A 24,885-nucleotide genomic window follows, 5' to 3' on the forward strand; every position below is an offset into this window, starting at 1 on the left:
ATAACAGAAGCACCAGATTGCTATACCCTCAACGTGATGATACAATTAATATTACTAACAAATTCATCACAAAAATTATCCTCTTCCTGAAAATAGCGCAGTCTGCCTTTAACACTACATGATGTCAGCAAAAATGCAACATTATTCAGCAGTTTCCAAGAATTGATGAATGCTTAAAGGACTCCCTGCATGATGTATTTATAGTCTCCTCCACTGTCTAAAGTCCACTGGGGTGTCTATTGCCGTTAAGTCAGAGAAAGAACATCATTTTCAGCCTGATCCTATATTGATTAATGGTGTATTTATATAGAAGTTAAAACTGCACTGATACCGCAGTTATTGTAGTGTGTGACCAGCTGTGCCCTTCCTAAAAGGAGCCTGCGTTGCAACAAAAACGCTGAGCTCTACAATGCGTGAGGCTTCATTTCCCTCTAGTGGTAGTAATTTAACATTACACCAATCTGTCCAACCATGCTACAATATTCTAGAACCCATGAAAAGGAATGATCCTATCTGAAACCAACGCCAGGGGCAAACAAATTTAATTTAAATAATCTGTTGAAGTAGACGTACTCAATCTAAAAGTCTGCTGTGTTCTTATACTCTTATGTACCGGTCGTTGTTTTTCATGTATATTTTTATATTCTTCATATAGTTTGTTCTCCTGTTTCCATAGTGACCATGGTGTTTTTCCTGATCGGAACCACGAGTGCTTTAAATTACTCCACGCATGAGAACCAGACTACAGGTAATAAATTCTCACAGATTAACCACTCAATGCATTATATCAGCTCATACAGTACATGCGCAAGTGATGGAAGTTAATATAGGCTATGTAGCACCCAAAAAAAGGGAACCAACCAAAACAAGAAATGTGTTGGAAATAGTCAAATAATAGAAACAAAAGAAAAATACAAAATACAGAGGAATGCTTAAAAGGTAAGTTCTAAGAAAATGTGTTCTAAGGTAAGTTCTCAGATAGTTTCCTAAATTACATTGAAAGAACATTATTTTGCCACTTCATTGGTGTAAAAAGTGTCGAAAGCGCATCAAATAATAATCCAGGGTTCCCTAGATGTGTCCAGTGTCCAGTATACAGCGAGGATGTGGCGGGGGTTTAGGAAAGGGTCAGCACTCTTTTTCTAACATGTCTGCTGTGCGTTTTGTGTGCAGAGAACCCGACGCATCAGGGGGCCCACGTGCTCCCATCCACGCTGGTCATATCCCTGCTGCTCATCATCCTGGTTCTACTGTCCATCTACTGTCTGAGGTACACGCATGCACGCACGCACGCACGCACGCTCTCACGCACACACAGTCACACGCACTGCTCGTCATCCTGGTTCTTCTGTCTATCTACTGTCTGAGGTAAACAAAAACTTCTGCACACACACACACACACACACCCTTAACCAAGGCCTGACTATCTCAGGCACCAATATGTGGCTGTCATTCTGTGTGTGTGTTTGTCATTCTGTTGGTGTGTCCCCCATGGGTGCATGGGGGACACACCCCCATGCACACACTTACACACACAAACACATAAACAGACACAGTGGGGGGGGGGGGGAGTGTTACAAAACACAGTGGATTGTGGGTAGACAGCTGGTCAGACCTGTGTTAAGGTCTTCTTCACACAGTCTGACCACCAAACACACACAACCAGGATCACTCTTCTACTTTCAATGAGGAAACACAACTTTGTCCCTCTCAGATGGTACATGTCTTGTTGGATTCTCCTTTGTTTTTTGTGTCCTTAATTGTTTTATGTTATTGCATTGCTACAAATGGGACCTATTTGATTGAGGGTGTGTAAAATTCTTGAAATATTATTTATTATTTTACGAATAGGTTTAAAAACCATCGCAAAGCTCTCGTCACATCGGTGGATAAGAAGATTCCAAATGGCTTCTTGGAGGAACAAGGTATGTTTGTTTTAAGACCCTCAGATCTAACTTATTTTAGAAAGTCAAATTAATTTCAGAAACAACCCTCAGAATCTTGTAAAATGTCAGAACCTGACTTTTCGTTTTAGTAGTTTGTGCCTTCTTTTCATTTCCCCCTCCTCCCTCCTTGTGTCAGTACCCTAGTTGTCCTAGCGCTTAATTTATTCGGAAAGTAACGCGACACTGAGGTCAAGAGAGGTTTAACGACTTCCACCGGGGTCTACGGGTCAAGGAAACTTTATTTTTTTGCTTTCCCAGCACACAGGAGGCCTTATAAATCCCGGCGCCATAGAAACCACTCACTCGCAGTGTCTGGAAAAAAAGGCTAAAATAATAACAGAGAGACGGAATTCACAGTTGAGACATTTTCACACCAAAGCAACCAAAAAACGACCATTTTCTTTATGGCTGAAGAAATAGTTTGTGTCAGATCCCTCCAATAGCAGGAAGCACTAATGGCCGCCGGGTCTGTTTACGCAGGTGTTGGGGGAGGGGATGGCGGGGGTGGAAGGGTTTTCTGTGGGGAGACATTAGCATGCTGACCGTAATGTACTCCTTCCATGTGTGCGGGGGTATTTATGTGTGGGAGTCTCCCCGGTGGTCCCCAGGGGAGCAGACTGTGGTGCTCCTGCCCAGGTCCCCCTCCCCGTCCCGGAGGTACTTCCCAATCCCCCTGGACTCCCTGGAGGAGGAGTACCGCGTTCGCTCGGCAGATGACGGCAAGCTCTTCAGAGAGGAGTTCAATGTGGGTCCTCACGGTTTTTGCATGTGCACACGCACACACACACACACATGCACACATACATTCATACATACCGGCACAGACACACACCCCTATAGACATGTGCGTAGATACAGACATGTAGACACATGCATAGATAAATACACACACACATAGACAGAGATACAGATACAGACACTTAAATAAGTGCACGTAAACACATACACATACATGTAGACATATGCATGCATGCATGCATACATACGTAAACACACACAGACCTTCATGCATGTAATGCACGCAAAATAGAGTGCATGCATGCATACGCATGCATACGTGCACACTCAGCACACACACTGAGCACTAAGCGCTGAGCACAAAGGATTTAAATGTTGCTATGAAAGGGTTAATATTATGTGTCTGTTGTGTGGTTTTGTGTTGCATTGTCTCCGATGCAAACGTAAACATCTAGCCCTGACAGGGCAGACCATGCAAGCTCTAGACACCTGAGCCCTGCCTCCACGGTCTCCCTCATGAGAGTGTGCATGTGTGCCTGCAGTCGCTGCCCTGCTACTACCACCATGGCTCCTTCGAAGAGGCGAGCAGGGAGCACAACAGAGAGAAGAACCGATACCCCAACATCTTACCATGTGAGTGACACACTGCAAATGAGCCCCACTACTCCTACCGCTTCTACCAACCAGTCCATTCCACTTAAAGAGGAATCAAGCTCTATTTTCTGATGTGTATGCGTGTTTGGAAAAAGCGTGACCATTGACATCCTCGGCCTGAGTCGGAGAACGGCAATCCCGTACCAATGATGCCGATGGTCCAACTTTGCCAGGGTTATCTGTTTGTTGCTGGTCGGATTTTTCATGACACCCGTATGAAGCTGAACTCTCTTGTAGTAGAACAAGAACGTTTTACTGTAGATCTTGCTGAGTAATCCTTTCGTCTCTATCCCCTCTCCTCAGATGACCATTCCAGGGTGATTTTGAGTCACATCGACGGACACTTGCCCTCAGACTATATCAACGCATCCTACATCGACGTGAGTCAACGTTCACTTCAACATCACTTACAAAGTGTCTTATCCCAAATCATTGAGAACGGACTCATTTACAAATCTGCATGTTCTTCCATTTCCCCAGGGTTTTAAAGAGAAGAACAAATTCATTGCAGCACAAGGTAACGTGTATTAAACATTTGCGTTTCATGTAATACAAACAATTCAAATAAACATATAATCGATTTGAATATGCATGGGGTTTTATTTATTTCAACCTACTGCCCTCAGGCCCAAAGTTTGAGACAGTGGCTGACTTCTGGCGCATGGTGTGGGAGCAGAAGGTGTCTACCATAGTGATGTTAACCAACCTAAAGGAGAGGAAGGAGGTGAGGCTTTGACTTCCTGTGATCTCACATCTCACTTCCTGTCGGTCAGCACTGACAAAGAGGAAGCCTTGCTTGTTCTGATCCTATTTACTCGTGTGTTGTTTATCAAAAGCTTCTCTACAAAATAGGTTAGGGTTAGGACATCTTGATCAAGGATTCCTACAGGTGGAATGATGCACTTAGTTGCAGTGTGTGAGCAGTTCAAACATGAATCTTTTGGTTCAACACCTTAACCAACCCTGCTTTCAATCATAAAGATCCATACAGCCTTAATACGGCACTACTACCAGAGATGCCTGCGTGTTATTATGTTCTGTAAGCCTCTTGGTATTATTTATTTGACCTCTATACCATTAGAGAAATCCATACACAGTGTCCCGCGGCAGATTAGCTAACGCTCGCTTTAGATTTAGCCAAAAAGGTCTGATCAACGGTGTGGGGGGCTGATGGATCAATAACAGAATAATTGTTGATCAGAATCCTCCGAGGCTCCACGATAATTGGTTTGAGGAATGAAATCTCATTAATGAATTAAAACGTTCCGGGATCTGGCAGACTTACGGGAGTTGGAGCCGTGAACGCTTGATGACTCGTGATAACACGGAAAAGTATAAATTCTGCATTTTCCACGAGTGTTCAGTTTCTCTGTTACTCCTCTATGGAAAAATCCAGGAACAGAATTAAGAAAAATAGTTTTGTTCTTATTTCTACGAGTCACTATCTTCTAGTTGCCTGTCCGCTGTGATGCGGGAGTTTGAGCAAAAAGGGTCACCGTGTGTGCTGCCTCTCTCCCCTTTCTCATCTCTCTCTCTCTCTCTCTCTCTCTCTCTCTCTGTCTCTCCAGGATAAGTGCTACCAGTACTGGCCCGACCAGGGCTGCTGGATGTATGGGAACATCCGAGTGGCGATGGAGGACTTCACTGTCCTGGTGGACTACACCATTAGGAAGTTCTGTGTTCAGTTTGTAAGTAGTTGTAATAGTTGTAGTAAGCCGGGAGTTTACGTTTCTAACATTATCTATTTAAGACTATCCTACCCTGAGTCTCACACTAACTAAGGATAGTCTGGTTTGGGTGTTTTAATCCAAGATTAAATATACTGGGTTTGATCCCCATTGACCACAGTCTAACCTGTGGGCATCCAGAGGATAGCGTTGTGGATAGGCTGTTGGACTTCAAGCCAAAACATACAAGGATTAATCACCAATGTCCACAGTCTAATCTAGAGCCTAATCTCCACCTGTTCCCTAATGACATGAATCCAAACTCACTGTAAATTGCTCTGAATACATAAGGCATCTTCTAAATGACTTAATAGCAAACGTTAGACACAGAAAGTGATTCCTGCACCACAATATGTGGCTGCTCCTATATTGTTATGATGAATGCTCGGAATAATCTCAGCCGCATTTGTATTTGAATAAATACATACATATTAATGCTTTAACACAATCACATGATGTGTTACTTAGTCCGTTTAACATTCTTACAAGCACATCTTCCGGCATGAGCATAACTTCTCAAATTAAACTGTTGGATGCGATTGAACGGCCTCTCCGTTGAATATGATTTGAATTATTGTGTGTTTCTGAATGGTAAGTGAGCTGAAATCCTTGCGTAAGTCTCTGCGGGACGTCCTCAAATGTGTACTCTGTGCTTCCTCTATTAGAGGCATGCGTTGTGACTCCAACCATCTGAGTCTCTGTGGAGATGGCTGCTGGGAACGCAATCCAATAATCCAGCAAAGTCGCAAACAGCTCTCTCGGAAATCATAGACGTCCAGGGCATGACTAATTTGGCGTCTCGGAGACTTGGAACCGGTTTTCATATGAAAAGAATTCCTTAAAGACAGCGTAATGAAATGATTATCGATATTAAGTGGTGTATGTGCACACTAGTTAAGAAACTGGGGGATTTGATGCACAACAAACCTTAAATCTTTTTGACTTTTTCAAGTTTCAGATTTGTCCCTTTTTAAAAAAACTAATATTAGTCAATAATCTATTTTAAATTTAAATCTACTATGCTTCTTTCTTAAGAGTTTGACATGTCTCTTTTAAAACTACGTGTCTCTTTTAAAACTACAAAATGTCTCTTTTTAAAACTACAATGTGTCTCTTTCAAAACTACAATGTGTCTCTTTTAAAACTAAAACAAGTCTATTTTAAAACTGCCACGTGTCTCTTTTAAATCTACCACATGTCTTCTTTAAAACTGCAATGGGTCTCTTTTAAACTACAAGGTGTCCCCTGTGCGTGTGTCCTCTGACAGCAGGCGGGCGAGGGCACCCGAGCGCCTCGGCTGGTCACCCAGCTCCACTTCACCAGCTGGCCAGACTTCGGGGTGCCGTTCTCCCCCATCGGCATGCTGAAGTTCCTGAAGAAGGTGAAGACGGTGAACCCCTCCTATGCGGGGCCCGTGGTGGTGCACTGCAGGTGAGCCCAGAGGGCGGACCGGGGTCAGCTTTTAAATAGGACTCTAGGAATGGTGCCCTGTTTATACAGCAGGGGGAACACGGCGGTGGAGTGATGTGTTGACACACGGGGTCAACTTTGAATAAGTCCACTTTAAACACCGAAAACCCTCTTTTTGAGAATGGGCTTTTTATATAGCAGTATACTGAGCTTTACGGCAACCCCTTTTTGGAGGGTAAGGATCGTCCTTTCTTTCGCCTAGGATCTAATTTGGTTTCAATATAGTTGTTTTGTTTAAAATCACTAGCAGGAAAAGACAATGCAGAGATTTATTGAGTTGGTACAAACCTGCAACCCTTTTTTGACGAAATGGAAATGGAAGAGCCTGAAAATGTGAATCATGTCACTGATTCAAATTGTTATTGAATACATTATGTTCATTCAATGGGAGATAATGGTACAAACTATAGCAAAACGTTAGATTTAATTTGTAGATTTAATGTAGTTAAGTTAACTCAACACTAAAACAGTCCCGTTTGATGGGAGAAGGTTTGTAGGATAAGTTAAATGATATATGAATCCTTATACATCTAAAAGGTAATGGAAATATCTGCAGTGTACTCCAGCGTTTGCTCAGACAGGTGGTTGGGGAAAAGGGACCGTTGTTACTTCACGGGGGCCCGACCTCTCTTTTGAATGGGGCCCAAGTGAGGAATCTGACTTCCCAGGTCTCTGCAGTGTCATTCAGACCAAACGACTCTTGTAAATCGCGTGGCCTCTAAGACTCCCGGCCAAGTCTGAACACATGCCCTACACACAGGGGCTGGGAGGACATGTCGGGGAAAAAAGTGTACATTAAATCACTGAGGTGGAATTTGTTGAAGTTTTACACTGCCTGTTTTACTGTAGTATGTATATATAATATATCGATTTATATATATATATACATATATATATATATAAATCATATATTTTCATGATATGTCTAATGTATTGTATGACTGGTGATGTAAGTGATGACCAGCGTTTGTTTAGCAGTGCAGAGAAAGTCAGTTCACAAAAAGATAAAACAAACTTTTTCCTTCATGCCTGAACAGTAGGAGTGGAAATCACATTTCACACCCCCATCCACCTGGGCCGGCTTGTGCGGCCCCTGTCGCCCCATGCGGGCACACCCCTGATTATAACCCTTCCCTGTGTCGGCCCGTGTTCCCAGTGCCGGGGTGGGTCGCACCGGGACCTTCATCGTCATCGACGGCATGATAGACATGATGCACGAGGAGCAGGTGGTGGACGTGTTCGGCTCCGTCAGCAGGACACGAGAGCAGCGCTGCCAGCTCATCCAGACGGACGTAGGTCGGGGAGGTGGTGCAGGTGTGGTGGTGGTGATAGTGGAGGTGGTGATAGTGGAGGTGGTGATGGTGGAGGTGGTGATGGTTTGGTGGTGGTGGAGGTGGGGATGGTGTGGTGGTGGTGATGGTGTGGAGGTGGTGATAGTGGAGGTGGTGATAGTGGAGGTGGTGATGGTGGAGGTGGTGATGGTGTGGTGGTGGTGATAGTGGAGGTGGTGATAGTGGAGGTGGTGATGGTGGAGGTTGTGATGGTTTGGTGGTGGTGGAGGTGGGGATGGTGTGGTGGTGGTGATGGTGTGGAGGTGGTGATAGTGGAGGTGGTGATAGTGGAGGTGGTGATGGTGGAGGTTGTGATGGTGTGGTGGTGGTGATGGTGTGGAGGTGGTGATAGTGGAGGTGGTGATAGTGGAGGTGGTGATGGTGGAGGTTGTGATGGTGTGGAGGTGGTGGAGGTGATGATGGTGTGGTGGTGGTGATGGTGTGGAGGTGGTGATGGTGGAGGTGGTGATAGTGGAGGTTGTGATGGTGTGGAGGTGGTACCCAAGCAAGGAAGGAGTGCCCACTCTGATGGTGTTGAACCGGAGGGAAGCAGTGTTTGGAACCCAAAAATATTTTCAATCAGATTTTTCTTTTTCTTCTGTTCTTGTTCTTCTGCTCATGTCCTCCTCCTCCACCCTCCAGATGCAGTACTCCTTCATCTACCAGGCCCTGCTTGAGTACTACCTGTACGGGGACACGGAGCTGGACGTCTGCTCCCTGGAGGGCCACCTCCACCGGCTCCACAACACCCGGGCCCCCAACGACCGGCTGGGCCTGGAGGAGGAGTTCCGGGTAGGCTGAGGAACTTTCACCTACAAACATACGTCTACTTTTTTTCCACCACTAAGAAGTGTTGCCCCTTTGATTGACAGGCAAGACGGATGTCCTGATTGGTCAGACATTATCCGGCCGCGTTGTGAAATCATATTTTGCTAATACAGAGATAGATATTCTAACAGTGCGTTTCCCTCACTAATAGCTGACAGATGGCTAGGCCATTTCTAACAAATAATAACTCAAATAATAGCCCTTAATGCTATTTAGAGCACTTTGAAATGTTAAAATAAAAACCTTGATTCTGTCGCTACTGCTTCTCTTTATTGTACCATAGCAATTCAAATAACCCCCCATTAATTGTGTCCACATTATTGAGCTAAATGTGTGTTGTGTTCTTCACCTCAGAAACTGACCAATGTGCGCATTATGAAGGAGAACATGAGGACGGGGAACCTTCCGGCCAACATGAAGAAGAACCGCGTTCTCCAGATCATTCCATGTACGGGTCTAATGTTCTGTTCAATTAAACATCTGAAACATCCCACCACACCTGACTCACATTGGAGATGGGTGGAATTCATAGCTATACAACATACAATATACACAATATATTTTTGTAAAACTACTTTGTCTGCCAAAAATTTATAAAGGTATTTGTGGTTAGTATAAATTCAAAATATAAATGTGCTTTAATTTGGGATGGCTAGGGTGTTTCTCTAACCCATAAGGCACTGGTTTGATCCCTCAGCGTTCAGTAACCTGAGGTATGTTTAAGCAAGTAGGGCCTGGCGCTTTTGGCTCATGACCCACCAAATGTTTTGTCTAACAAAATCTTTGTATACTGTATTACTCTTAAACACAGTATTCCCCTTCTCCTCATGACTTATAAGACACCTCTGTTGTTGTTTTTCCAGATGACTTCAACAGAGTGATCCTCCCGGTCAAGCGAGGCCAGGAGTTCACGGACTACATTAACGCTTCCTTCATCGACGTGAGTTCCTCCTCCCCCTCCTGTCTTTAACCCATTAGCATCGCCTCACCTCTCCTGGTGCTCCTTATTTCTGCTTGGCTGAGGAGCGGGACCTACGACCTGAGACCCAAAGGGGGCAGCATTCAGTCTTTGTAGATTACTATTTATACTTATACTCAATTTTACCCTATTAGGCTTAGTCCTCTCTTGGGGGCAGACATCAAACTAAACTGTCGCTTAGACAGAGCTCCACACATTCACACACAACTCCCTGATGGTGTCTCCTTGTTGTGACGTCGAAGAGTATACTAAAAGGCCGTAACCTGCGTTTAGAACAAAGCTGAACGTTCTAATAGAGACTGGCAAAAACTGTATTTTACTCTTACTCTTCTCTTAGTTACATTCTTATTTCAGTGACTTATTTCAAAAATAAATGTATATATGGGTTGATCACCTTTATAATCATGCAAGCTCCACTGCTCAATTGAACCAAAATGCAATCGTCCTATTAAACAAGACCTGAAGTACTGCTTGCATCAAGCGAAACAGTCGTGTGTCGTTCTCTCAAGTGACTCTCATGTGTGTGTCGCGGTCTCTTCGTCTGCAGGGCTACAGGCAGAAGGACTACTTCATCGCCACACAGGGCCCGCTGTCCCACACAGTGGAGGACTTCTGGAGGATGATGTGGGACTGGAGCTGTCACTCAATCGTCATGCTGACGGAGCTGAAGGAGAGAGAGCAGGTAGCACTATCCTTCAAAAAGTATCTATATATACACCGGTATACAATTAATACGATTAATAAAGGAATACAACTTGCAAAAAAAGTGTGTTATTATGATGATTATTATTATTATTATGTAGGAGTAGTAAGCTTAAACAATTATTATGTTTGTAGTTATTTCCATTTTAATTGTAGTGTACACTCTGATTGTTCTTGGCCTAAATTGCAAGTTGCTCTGTATAAAAGCATCTGCTTGATGAATACAAGTCGATTTATTGATTTTCTTTCCCCAGGACAAGTGCTTCCAGTACTGGCCATCAGAGGGCAGTGTAACATTTGGTGACTACACCTTGGAGTTGAGAGCAGACACACTCTGTGACACTTTCACCCTGAAAGACATGGTGCTCACTTACAGACTGGTGCGTATGGTGTTGTTTGATACGGCATGCACACACACTCACACACACACACACACACACAGACACACACACACAAAGCATCTGCCAGTTGACGTAAGGATACAAAATATGTATTATCCAAACGTCCGCTGTGCAATAACATTGGGAATACAAAAAAGTAATCCAATTTCAGAATGGAAATCCGAATTATAAAAATCATCATAATATAATGAATAATAACATTAATCATAATTTATTGACCTCCAAACCAACAGGAGAAGCACGCGCGCCACGTCAGACACTTCCACTTCCACGGCTGGCCAGAGATAGGGATCCCCGCGGAGGGCCGTGGCATGATAGACCTGGTCGCCTCCGTCCAGAGACAGCAGCAACAGTCCGGGAACCACCCCATCATCGTGCACTGCAGGTGGGGACTCACTCGCACACACACACACACACACACACACACACATGCACACGGACACACACGGACACACACACACACACACGTGCATGCACACAGACACACACATGCATGCACACAGACATCCACACATGCACGCAACCCTTCGTTGTGCACTGCAGCTGGGGACATACGCACATAAACACACACAGACACAAGCGTGCACACGCACACACACGCATACATGCGCACACACACAAACACACACATGCACGCAACTCATTATTGTTCACTGCAGGTGGCGACACCCAGGCTAAACACACACACACAGACACACAAACACACACACACACAAACACACACACATACACACCCCATGCATACACACAAACACACACACCTAAAAAGTCCATCTGTAGGGATCCCTGTGCCAGCCCCCACCGGCTCCTTAAAGACATAATTGTGAGAACTGTAAGATGTGGATAGAAGTTCTACTTTATTCTGAATGACTAGACAGTAGAACCCTTCTTTCTTCATTCATGCTTCACAGCTCGCTGCCCTGGAATGGGGATTAGATCACGTTTAACCATCAAAGTGTGGTCTTGCTACAACCATTACACGTCAAAATCCTACCATGTCGTTAAGTGCACCAAAAACGGATAACACCGATCTCAGGAGAAATATTCATTCCATTTATGAACACACTTCTTCTTCGCCCTCTTTTTCCGTGCAAATGTCTGTCACAATAAATTCTACATTTCGTGGCCCCGGTGGACGGACACTTGTGTGATCCCTAGTGAAGGGCGAGCCGCCCTGGCCTTTGATCAGCCGTACCTCCGCTCCAGGTGAAGCAGTTCTAACCCCCCTGGCTCCCCCAAGCCGCGCCCCGTCGGGATCGATCACAATCCAGCGATTCGCAGTCAATTAAAACGTCTCAAAGTGCCCCCCCCCCCTCCCCCTGCGCGCCGACTCCCACCGCGATTAATCTGACGAGATGAGCTAACGACAGGAAATGGTGTCATCAGCTCTCCTCCTCCTCCTCCTCCTCGTATTCCCTTCATCACCGCTGGTCTAAGAGGGGCTTTAGCAGAGCTAACCTCCCCCCATCACCCCTCTCCCCTCGGCTGCAATCCCTGATGTCTTTCTACACGTCTAATTCCTCACTGCACATCAATCTCTCCCTCTTGGTCTCTCTCTCTCTGTCTCTCTCTCTGTCGCTATCTCCATTGCTCTCTCTCTATCTCTCTCTCTGTCTCTCTCTCTCTCTCTACTGGGGCTATCTTTTTTTTCATCTCTCTCCCCCTCTATATCCCTCTTTCTCTCTGTCTCTCTCTCACTCTCCCCCCCCCCCCCCCCCCATCATGGTAAACATTGACTGAGGGAGACAGAGAGCACCAGAGCTGATTAGTATTAACTTATGGATTAGCCACTCTTGAAGTGAGGATGACTATTAGCACTATGACGCAAAGGTCAACTTTTTCAACCGGATAACTTTTTTTCAATTTCCTTTCGCTTCGGTATGTAAATGCTAAACAAAAATGTAAGATGAAGATTAGGAATTATTAAGAGTTTGTAGGAATTACACTTACACTAAGCGGGTATTACAAGATGTCACACATGTCCGAAGACAGATCATTTCTAGAGGAGAGCTAGGTTAAAGAAGTGACCTAAAATGTTGACTTGACTGTGTTTGGATACATGTCATTAAGGAGCGCAAAGTGGGTTAGGGGCATCTTGCTCAGGGAAGCCCACAGGTCAGACTTCTGACAATGGGGGATCAAACCCAGTACCTTTCTGGTTTGGATTTGAAACACCCTAGCTAACCTCTACTTCTACCTTGGCCCGCTCTATATGAAGGATTAGCATGGAGCACTCTTCTGTGATATATTCATTCATACATGAATACAATAAATATATACTAAATCAAACTCCGACATGATATCAACAACTGTTGTGTATTTCATGATTGTGTTGATGGTTTTTGTTGCTGCAGTGCGGGTGCAGGGCGCACCGGAACCTTCATCGCACTCAGCAACATCCTGGAGAGAGTGAAGGCGGAGGGACTGCTGGACGTTTTCCAGACTGTCAAGAGCCTCCGCATGCAGAGGCCTCACATGGTCCAAACCATGGTAGGTATATCCACTTCATCACCAACCAAAACCTGAAGATTAGAAAGAGAGTCACCTCGTATTATTGTATTTTAACTTGGTTGTGTAACCATATCGCGTTCTTTGAAGCTGCTCCGATCTGGATTCCATTCTTTGATTATTCCGAGCCTCATTTCAAGCAGTCGCTTTGGATGAAAGCGCCTGCTAAATAACCAGATCTTTTAATGTCTTCATGATCACAGACTGAGTTGTATCCCCTCTTTCTTTACAGGAACAGTATGACTTCTGCTATAAAGTGGTTCAAGACTTTGTTGAAATTTTCTCAGACTACGCCAACTTTAAATAGACCCATTTCTGCCATATCAAGGGTTTTTCTTTTGTTTTCATAAGATTGCTGTGAAATGAACTTATGCAATTTTGTGAGAATTGTCATTTTCTATCGTGAGCGCTTTTTACACCGCCGTTAAACAAATTGTAAATACTAAAGGTCAAAAACAAATTGTAAATACTAAGTTTCTTTCTGAGTTTTTTTTTTAAAGAATGCTTATTTGAATGTAATGTCTGAGTAGCATTTAGTTACGTTAATATTGCTAGCATAAGTAGTTCACCAAGGTTGCCAGGTTGACTGACGTGTATAAATTATATTTTTTAGTGAATAAGGATAACTACCTGTTACTTAGTAAAGGACCTGCATTCTGACTGCATAAAGAAAGACAATACCTATAGATATAGATATAAAGAAAATGCCAGCTTTTTCTATATGTTGAAAGACGACATACGTTATTTTTTTATGTACGCTTTTATTTTGTTATCGACCACACAATGCCTTTGGTGGCTCGAGGTCTTGTTGGTTTTGCCACCCAAACATTTTTCTTTTTTATATCTTAGGATTTTTCAATGTTTTTGGTTACTTTGTTTTAAATTGTATTTCGTGAAGCTTTTGAATTAGTAAGAACACGCCTAACTATAATAATGTTGTTTGACGATGCCTTTCAAAACCAACTTAATATTCAAGTAACTGACAAGCAAATGTTGAAATTAGGTTTTGGCTCACGGTAAAGTATTTAAATTCTCTTCAGAAAAAAAATACGTTCTTAGCATATGTCAACATTTACTGCTTGTCCTTTAATTTGATTTCAGTTTAGCACTAAGTTAATTCCTATTTAATTGATTAAATTAAAAGACCTTCATACTAAAAATACAAAGGACTGTTATGAATGATAGGATTTAAACACAAGCATGTTCGCATGAAGTGGTGCCATTTTGTGTATTTATTTTGTAAGGATTAGAGAGACAAATCTAATCACTGAATAACTGTCACCAGGTGACACATATGTTTGTTTGTTTCCTTTGTTGTGGTCATTTTTTAATTTGAGCTTGGAAATGGGATTGTTTAATGTTACATTTTGATTACATTACCAAACATCTTAGGAAGTTTTTAAGAAACATAACTTCACATATTTAAATTATTGTACAATTAACTTGAAAGAAAATCTAAAATCTTGCTGTGAGGAACGATTTGAACAAGCTTTTTTCCAAGCTACATGTCTTTTCATTTGCTATTTGTTTTTTCATTTGTCTATTTATTTCTGTATGTATTCAATGGGTATTATTATGAATAGTTTAGCTTTCGATTGTTAGATTGGAGCCATTTTGATAATTCTGTGCAATCTTTAGTGTTATTTAACCCTAAACCTAACTCTAACCCTAACTTATGAATGTTTTCCTTGAACAATTATTTTTTGGGAATGATTTGTGATGGATCGGATTTGATTCATAGTGTACATACTTAACATCATTGAGATAATAAGTGCAGTAATAACGGGCGTGTGTGTGTGTGTGTGTGTGTGTGTGTGTGTGTGTGTGTGTGTGTGTGTGTGTGTGTGTGTGTGTGTGTGTGTGTGTGTGTGTGTGTGTGTGTGCGTGAGTGGCTAAGAAATAATTAATAATTATCAAGACCACAACTGGCATTATGATAATATAGAATAAGCCTTCATGTTTCATATTTCATAAGACATTCTTCTGTTTTGCCAAATGACGACTTGAATAAACTATAAGGAAAATATGAATACCCTACTCCTCTTTTAATCTTTATTCTACCAACCAAACATGTCTTTGTCAGATTAAAAGACCCAAAATATCTCCCAACAGGTTTTTTTGTGGTTGCTTTCAAACGGATGATTGTTAAGACCAACAGAAGGATGCAGGAGGTAGTAAGCACTTAGCTGGGGCCATTAGAGGTGTTGTGGGGCCCATTAGGGGCTAAATACTAACCCCACCTGGAGAGATGAGGATTAGAGTCCTGACGACTGCCTCCTTGCCGCACATATAAAAACACCCCCCCCCTCCCAGGCCACAACACGCCACTCGCTGAAGACCGCCGAATCCACACGGTGAGTGGCTCCCAAATTAAAACGCTCTCCTTCTCTGCCTTGATTAAGTCACTGCTTTTACTTCTTTATTAATCGGTGAGCCAAACAATTATTTACCGCTTTAGGATTTACAGTTTTAATATTTTTTGCGACGGGACATCGTTTTTTTACTGTCCCGTTTGATATTAAGTAATTAGCTGAATGAAGTTATGAAAGATAATAACCGAACAGTAAGATTTTAGGATCCAATTTATCATTTTTTTTCAACTCTATTAAAACTGTATATCATAAAGCACTAACTGAGGTAGAAATAATATTAAAATAGCAAACTCATGCTTCAGTTTATTCTTGTTTCAAAACTACGGAAACTATAATATAGATATAAATATTAATGCATTTCTTTGAATTACATGTTATTTTCCTCTCCCTGGCAGCAATGGGGAGAGGGAAAGGCTCGAAACTGCAAAGTGATCCTAACTATATCATATCATATAAATATGGGTGTGTATTGTTTCTTAATGTGGTGGTGCTGTCTTCCCTCTCCCCAGCAGCAGCAATGGAGAGCAGCAGCAAAGTGACGGTGCAAGTGTTTTTTCTGTTGCTGGTGGTGCAGGTGACCCTCACTCAGCACTGGTCATACGGCTGGCTGCCGGGGGGGAAGAGAAGTGTGGGAGAGCTGGAAGCCACCATCAGGGTAAACGATCCCCCTCCTCCACCCAACATCTCCACCTCTCCCTCCTGTTATCAGAGAGCTGTTCTATTGCTTTATAAGTACATGAGATTCATTATTACTGCATCATATATTGCGATTATGCATACACAATGTAAGTATATCATACATTGTGATATATGATATGTATCAAGATGATGAATATATGCGCTTCATTCACTTACATTAGATGCATTTCATGACTGTATGGAACTCTGTTTATAACTCTGTTAATAAACAACAGGTATGGGTTGGATGGTACATACGGGGGTTAGACAGTGTATACAGAGAGGTCATTAGGGGCAGGTATGGGGATAGTTATTTAATACAGATACAGGTAATTAAGGAGAGTGGTGGGTTAGACTCTGATAACAGAGAGAGGTCATTAAGGAGCAATGGATAGAAGATCATAGGAGTTAAGGAACTAAGGTAAGGGTTTCACAGTGGTTAAGAGCCATGAAGTTAAAAAGCCAGTAGGGCTATGAAGGTGGGTAAGAAACCGGTCTTTAAGGACCAGAAAGGGGTTAGACACTGGTTATGATACAGGTCATTCAGGAGCAGATAGGGGTTAGACGGTGGATAAGAGACAGGTCATGAAGGACTAGGTAGAGGTTAAACAGTTGGTAAGAGACAGGTCATGAGGGAGCAGGTAGGGGTTGGACAGTGGGTAAGAAAAATATCTTTGAGTTGAAGGCAGGGGTTGCACAGTGGTTAAGATACAGGTCATCGAGGAGCAGGTAGGGGTTAGACAGTGGTTAAGATACAGGTCATGAATGACTAGGTAGAGGTTAAACAGTGGGTAAGAGACAGGTAATTTATACATCTTGCTCAAGGATTACCACGAAAAGACTGAGGACATTTCGGGATTGCACCTATAGCCTTTCAATAAAGAGTACAACCCCGCCCTTCCTATTGGTATAAACTCAACTCTATTATGATGTTGAGTTGTTGTGTCCTCTCCTGCAGATGATGGGGACGGGTGGTGAGGTACCTCTTATGGAAGATCCCCGAGATCCTGCCCTGGAGAGCCTGAGACCATACAGTCTGGTAAGTGCCCGCGATACATAATTTATTGGCAAATGTCTCCTTCAATTGTGCAATATTAATGCAAGCATTGTCTTGCCATGTGCACTCAACAGAGCATGGGCAAATCTGTTTACCGTCGGCTGTTTTGTTTTTCTCCACATGTGCGGCTAAACAGGCGATGCGTGCCGTCGCTTATCATATATTTATCTGATTTAATTACTTTTCTGTTTAGGTCAACGGCGACGCCGTTCACTTCCCGAAGAAGAAAAGGTTGCTACACGACTGACAGAAAAAATGGCTGAAAAGAGCGGGAAATAGAGCGGCGCCTTGGTGAACACCCACAATTGGTTGATTATTCCAGAATACAGTTTTTTCTCTATTTTAATGTTTACTTTAACGTCATCACTGTATGTCTACATAGCTATTGTGGATCTGTGTAGATCTATCCCACATGTAAAATTGTAAAAACCTTAATAAAATGTTTAAAAGACGTCACACAACTTGGTTCATTTTCTTTGCTCAAAAGCCACGGTGATGTATTCACACTCTGCCTCCGTCCTGAGCTGAATCTCAGATGAATTGCCGCCATAACGTTCGACATAACCGACAAGCATGACAAACTCGGCGCTACAAGCATCTTAGCACAACAACAGATGGCAATTAAGCCAATTTATTAGAAATCAATGACTTAATTGCATTTGTTACAGTGTAAGTAATTCCATTTTCTGTTAGGCCAACCGTGTGTGAACACCTGAGCGGGGGGAGGGGGGCTACAGTAGGTGACTGTGGAGTCTAGCGGTTTCTCCTCTATAACCACCAGCTCAAATATATTAAACTTATTTTTAAGATGTCCGCTGTCTGTCTGCTCATGTAGGATAACTTTCATTCTAAACACATAATGGTTAAACTTGCATAATTTTTTCCTCCATTATACTATTTTACGTGTGTGTAGGCGTATAAGTGTGAGTGTTATTGTGAGTGAGTGAGTGTGTGTGTGTGTGTGTGTGTGTGTGTGTGTGTGTGTGTGTGTGTGTGCGCGCACATTTGCATTAAATCCATGTTCATTATGAAATTGGAATATGTTGTACATGAAGAAAGCGAAGGGGCCGTTTTTTGTTTTTTTTAAAGAGAACTCATTTTCCCGCGAAACCCCCACAGACAAGATGGAGGCGTACTAATCGCGTGGTGCATAAGGGGCCCCGGATTCACGAACTGTGCTGACACCGGGGGGAGGCCCCTGTATTGTTAGCGCGCGGTTGTAATGCACACCAGTCAACTCCCAAAACCCCCCGACCCCTCTACCGTCTGGGACAAGATGGAGAGAGCGCTCTAAGAAAAAAAAATCAGCAGCGGAGAGAATAAAAAGAGAAATTAAAAAGCACATTCCAACGCATAACCCGAACAATGGCGGTGTCAATTTGTGATAGGCTACTTCACATCATCGGGTTTAATATGCACGCTTGTAATTTGCATGAGACTATCTTTTTATTTTTTTTTATGTCTTTTGATGAGGACATAGGGCTGCTGGAGAACTTTTTAAAAGTAGTCCCAATGCATATCTCTGCTTAGTTTCGTCTAACAAAGATACTGAAGGAAATGTTAATTTAATGGGTATATATTTCCACTGAAGATTCATCCAGCTCAAATGTAGCCTATATTTATGCCACAAAAACATTATTATTTATGTACAATACTTTGATGACTTCCTTAAGTGAAAGTAGTATGCAGGATTAATATTTTTGCATAAAAAAATATAAGGTAAACCATTCAACTTACCAACTTACTTCACGCCATTATTCTTAATATAACACTTTAAATTTGATTAGAGTTTACTTTTCCCGTTATTTCTTAAAAGGCAATGCAGCCAATCTCTCCCAATTCCCTTCAAATAATCCCCAAGCATTTACTGCAAAGCCCAGGTTGAACTTTCCCAGTGTCCTCATCAACGAGCTGCTTAATTGCACGTATAGCGAGACAACGAAACCTGCTGGTATCTATGTTTCCAAATTTGATTTAACCTCACTTTCTCCTTCTCGGAACCCCCGGTGGATATTCACTTTGTTTACCTCAAATTAAACTTCATATTGTTTACAGCCTCCCGGTCCCTGAACATTTTATAGCATTTTAGAATTATTTATTTATTTATTTATTTTTTGTAATGATTGTAGAGTTGGGAATCATTTGAATGTTGCCCTCATCTGCATGAAAATTATATAATTAACTTTTGATTAACCAGCTCAGTTGAGTTGCTCTCCCCCTATGCACACCGGAGGGTAGCACCCACCCGCATTTTAATGACTGCTTTCCAATTGAGTGGCGACCTTTTCATCAAAGAGCCGCAACTGGGGCTAAACAACGGTAGAAAATAATCACGCTGCAAACAATAGAGCGGGGGCTACGATGTCATCCTTAAATATAACAACAAACGTGAAAGCAGCCGTATAGCGCTCCGCGGCGTATTGTCTTACCCGGCTCTGGAGGTCACGTTCACTGGCATACGGAGCAGGGAGAGGACAGAGGAAGCCAAGAATGGCCCATTGTTTCATGTCCTTGCTCTGAGGAATAATAACATTATGAAGGGCAGGACATTTTTTGATACTTTGAGTTTTGTGTGTGCGTTTGTGCGTGTGCTCGTGCGTGTGCCTTTGCGTTTGTGTTTTTGTTCGTGTTCGTGCGTAAGTGTTCATGTGCGTGTCTTCATGCGTGTGCGTGCTTTGCGCGTCTGTGTGTTTGTGTGTGTGTGCGGGGGGAAGTGTGTGCGCGAGTGAGTGTTCATGCCTTATGTGTCCTCATGCGTGTGCATGCTGCGCGCGTGCGTGCGTGTTTGTGTGTGCGTGAGTGTGTGTGTGCCGGTCATTTAGTTTCCAAAACAGAACAGATTTGGATAATGGATAAGGGTGGGGAGGGGGGGGGGGGGTCGACCGATGGCCATTCCAAGGATTGGGCCTGTCTCGCATTAATGCACCTGTCAATCACGAACACCGCTGGCAGATGTGCATCCTAGCATAGATAACCATCACATACACATATAAGAACTCTATCATATCCATAATACAGTTTCTCATTTCATCACAATTACTCCGAGCCACTATGTGCGGTTTTTTTTTTACCAATGAGTGGCGGGAAACTTTTATTGAAGCAAAGTGTATAATGAAGTCATTTTCCAGGTGCTTGTTGTGGCTCTTATTATGAACGGAATGATAATTTCCCCTAGAGGAATCTGGGCCTGAATATCAATTGAAGTTTAGTGTGGGTCTTGCTATGTTGCCGCGGGCTATAGTAGAAGGCAAAGTCATCTTCAGAGACCGTCTAAATGTCAGGGAGGTCTTCAAACACGTTTTTTTTTTCTTTTCCTGGGCCCTTCTCAAAGAGGACTTTGGAAATAGTCTCTCTTGTTGGAGGTGAAGGGGAGGAAAGAAAAACGAAAGACATTGTTCTGTCTGAGGAGTGAGGATTATAAAAAGAAAAAAGCATATAAGATCAAATACATTCAATAATTTAAGGTTTACATATATATTTTAGTTTTTTTGGTTATTCCTCTGTGGTGGTAAATAATTCCAGGCGACAGTATTTATCGTATTTTAAATGTAGTCTTGTCAAGAGTCAACGGTGGCTGCCTTGTCGTGTGTGCGTATGTCCACATGGTGTCACTCTTGAGCCGTCTGAGCCAGCTCACATCTCGGCTGGAGTCTCCCAACAATTCCATCGCTGTCCATAAAGTAGAGGGCTCAATACAACGATTTCAATCAATCATCTATTGCTGCTATAGTATTTGTCGTTTCTTTTCTGTGGGTTTTCTCGCAGATTTAAGCGTTGCTTGTCCTTAATTTCGCCACAGTGTCAGACATCAAATGCAAACGTTCAAATACTTTGACAAATAGGTCAGTCTCTGTTTTATTGTGTCTATTTGTTTTATTCAAAATGATTAGATCACTTTTCTATTATTTTAATTTTAAACTGTTTAATATGATAACGTTTACGTTATCTTTTCATTTAGGCACAGGAAGTACAGCAAAGCTATACGTTAGCATACGAAATCGTGGATGTTCTTCCCGCTTGGCTGGCAGGGAACCTTCCTGTTGTGATCTGACTTCTTTCCTTTGATCAAAGAACACTGTAAAAGCACTGGGAAAAGGAGAAGGTATGAAATATAAATGAATACAGCTGTGTTTTGATGGATACGTCTCAAAGTATCCCAGTAAGAGACTGCTAAAGGCCGGGAAATCTGTTTGTGTTGTGGAAATAGGCTCATCCTCGCTGGTTTCGTTACCAGATATCATCTTGGGTAGCTTTTCACTTCGTATTTGAGAGATCCTTTGTTGGCAAAGAGCTCATCTTCCATCCGTGCACTTGTAGGAAACGGTTCCAAGAAGCGGCGGTTCGTAATATATATCATTAATGATACTAGATCCTTTGTTTGGTCTTGAAGCCATCTTCTGAAACGAACACCATCTACGAAAGGATGATATTTATTATTTTTTCCACAGATAGACACCCCAAAAAAAATCTCTTCTCACAGACAGAATGAGATCTTGGATTTGATGATTTGGAAGCTTTGTCACAAGTAATGTGTGCGATTCCGTCGCCTTCCCTAAACCCCATGTGGGAGCGGTGACTCATTTTGTAGTTTGAAAGTTGATGCTGTGCTGTAAAAACTAACGTTCCCATCGGAATCAGAGAGAAGAACTATCGCACAATTCCCACCAACCTGACAGAACCACAGATGAACTCATTACTCACGCTACAAGTCTTTAACAAACAAATACACAGATAATAATGACACAAGCACACAGTTAGGATCCGTCTTGGCTGTGCCACATCCATGGCAAACTTTAAATCAAATGTAATTCAAAGGCTCTAATCTTTTTAGGAGCCAGTTAGCTGCGTCTCTTTCGGGATATGGTGCAACGTCTCAGGACGGCTGGAGGTGGGAAAACTTTCTCTTTCTCTTTTTTTGTATTCAGGGCCTTTATTAGCCTCCCCGCTAACTGCTGGTTACCCAGAATGCATGGGGGCCACCTCTGCTGGGACCAGGGGCTTCAGATCCTGTCAGAGAGGGGTCGCGCTAACTGACTGTAATCTTTGGGGGTGTCCCACTCCTCCTGACCCACATCTAAGGCAGGTTCCATCCCCCTAACTTACCCCCAACCCCTCCCTCCCTCTTCAGTCTGCCCACTCCCCAACGGCCCACCTCAGTCACGCCTCCACCCTAAGCTCACCACCTCCACCCCCGGCCTCATCCAACGGCGCTGTGATGCAAACCCCCACCCCACAGTACCCCTCCTCCAACCCCCCCCCACCTCCAGTGGCTCCAACCCCTTGTCCGACTGGCCAAAGCAAGGAATAATTCCCAGCTAACCCCACAACCACCACCACCACCACCACCACCACCCCAGCCCATGCACGCCGTCCTAGCGGCAATTAGCAGCGTACGCCAAGCTGCGTCGCTCCAAACCCCCGGATCTCTGGGTCTTTCCTCCCGTTCGCCCGCGTCTCAAGCCCGGATCATGAGACTCCAGCAAGACTTCAAGGCAAACTATGCAATTAGACAAAATAATGATAATGTCTTGTAGTGGGGGGTGAGTGGGGGGGTGGGACAAGGGGGAAGCTGAAACAGACTACTGGTGTGAGGGCGGGGAGATGGGGGGTGGTGCCAGTTAGTAGGGGGGTTTAATTCGAATGCTGAGATGCAGATAGGAGGCCGAATCAGACTGATTATCAAAACATATGATGAATTACATTCTGGCTCTAATTATCCCCCTGCTTTTATATGCAAAGCGAATGGGAGGCTTTTTTTTGCTTGTTCTGTGGTCAGCCGACTGTGGACATCACACTGGCCTTGTACCTTTCTACTTCCTCTTAAGAACCGTGGCGAGGGGCTGACTCATTTGGGGAAGGCAGGGGGAGATCCAGCAACACTTTTTGTGCTTTTCTTCCTTCGTGGCTTTAATTAGGGGTAGGCTACTTTCAGCAGAGATATTTCACTCGGGGTGCAGCCAGAAATGGAGGAAAAATAAAAAGCGGAAATTATGGAGTCAAACATCAAAACTGTGCAGTTTTGATGTTTGACCGGTGCAGATGTGTTGACGCGAAGAGTCCAAACAAACAGAAGCCGGAAAAAAGGAAAGACGAGCGACGACTAAAAGCTCACGTAACGAGAGAGCTCGGGCCAAACGGTTTGAACTTGAGGGGTTGAAACTAGCGTAGCAACACAAATCACCCAAAGTACAGCACCCCGCCTATCACAAAGTGCAGCTCCCCTTCCCTCTCCGGCTGAGAGCGGCAGGACCATTCCTATAGTCTTTTACACGGGGTGGTTTAAAAAGCGGATATTTCGCTGGGTGTTGTGCAAAACGAACCGGCGGTCCCAGGAGCAGCGGCGAACTTCACCTTGGCGGAGTAACGCTGTGATATTCTGTTTATTCTTCACTCACTTCATTTTACTCTGAGAAAATCCTCCAGAGATGGCTTATCTTGGAGCTGGAACAGGTGCACTCTAATTTACTCCTATTGCTTGGGGAGCCCAGAGGCCCCTGTAGAGAAGAAAGTAGCGGAGTTCTCTCTCTCTCTCTCTCTCTCTCTCTCTCTCTCTCTCTCTCTCTCTCTCTCTCTCTCTCTCTCTCTCTCTCTCTCCCTCTCTCTCTCTCACTTTCTCTCCACACTGTACAGCACAAACAGCCAGAGAAAGAGCATTTAATCGAAAAGAGAGAGGGGAGGAGAAGTGTGAGCTTTTGAGCGCTGCCATATCGTTTGGATGCAGGAAATGTTGTTTTCTTCCAAATATATATAAATACATATATACAGGGGCGAGGGGGTGGATGGTGGAAAGAGCTTTGAGATTTATTTAGTTGCACTTGTAAGACGCTGTATACTTTGTTGGAAAGTCGTTGGGGAACTTGTTGGTCCTTCTTTGCCTCATGCAGAATTTTTCAATGAAAACTGTGCAGTGCTGCATTTTCATTCAAGAAAATATCTTCCAAAAGATATTGCTTACACTGGGATGTGATATGTATGGGTTAAAGTGTGCTTAGCGTTTCAACACAACAGGCTGTTTGCTCTGGTAATGTGAGACAGTTTTTAAGCAGCAACAAAAACCAAACAAACAAAGCAACAACAACTTTGGTGCGTCACACACTCGTATTGCTCCACACTTTGAGAGAGAGCCAAGCTTTCAACTTGTTCAAATTTACTCTCCCAATTTTCTCTTTTCTCTCTGGTTTCTGAAGAGTGGAGATGGTATGTTATTTGTTCGGTATATTATAGGTCTGAATTCAGTCAGTATTTTTGTTTTGTGTTGTGCTTCCCGTGGGAATTATGCAATCAAAGCAGATGCCTCCAGCAGTCTAGAAAGCTCCCCTTGTGAATAACAGAAACCCTTGTACACAGCACTTTTTTTGTATGTGTGTATGAGGGAGGGGAGGGGGCCACGACAACAAAGCCAATATATGGCATTGTTTTCTCTATACCTGTATGCTCTACTACCACTTTTTTTTAAAACAGCATAACCACATAACCTGGCATTTATATTTAGCT

The 24,885-nt window shown here is 43.3% G+C and overlaps 2 protein-coding genes across 2 annotated transcripts; both read left to right on the forward strand.

Moving 5' to 3' along the window:
* Window positions 1–681: 681 nt before the first annotated feature.
* Window positions 682–13,591, forward strand: LOC307070657 (receptor-type tyrosine-protein phosphatase epsilon-like; the record flags this gene model as incomplete). Its single annotated transcript, XM_079729226.1, has 19 exons — window positions 682–748; window positions 1,174–1,270; window positions 1,852–1,925; window positions 2,555–2,691; window positions 3,227–3,317; window positions 3,642–3,718; window positions 3,819–3,855; window positions 3,965–4,062; window positions 4,907–5,026; window positions 6,333–6,496; window positions 7,692–7,827; window positions 8,509–8,658; window positions 9,049–9,142; window positions 9,558–9,634; window positions 10,221–10,355; window positions 10,630–10,755; window positions 11,010–11,161; window positions 13,131–13,266; window positions 13,517–13,591. The coding sequence occupies 19 exons, from the start codon at window positions 682–684 to the stop codon at window positions 13,589–13,591; spliced, it is 2,043 nt and encodes a 680-aa protein (XP_079585352.1).
* A 2,579-nt stretch (window positions 13,592–16,170) lies between these two features.
* gnrh3 (gonadotropin-releasing hormone 3) lies at window positions 16,171–17,638 on the forward strand (the record flags this gene model as incomplete). The annotated part of the gene is made up of 3 exons (XM_079730760.1): window positions 16,171–16,311; window positions 17,293–17,373; window positions 17,585–17,638. The coding sequence occupies exons 1-3, from the start codon at window positions 16,174–16,176 to the stop codon at window positions 17,636–17,638; spliced, it is 273 nt and encodes a 90-aa protein (XP_079586886.1). The 5' UTR covers window positions 16,171–16,173.
* Window positions 17,639–24,885: the final 7,247 nt, after the last annotated feature.

The sequence above is a fragment of the Pollachius pollachius genome (genome assembly GCF_949987615.1).
Source record: "Pollachius pollachius genome assembly, chromosome: 2".
Lineage (NCBI taxonomy): Eukaryota > Metazoa > Chordata > Actinopteri > Gadiformes > Gadidae > Pollachius > Pollachius pollachius.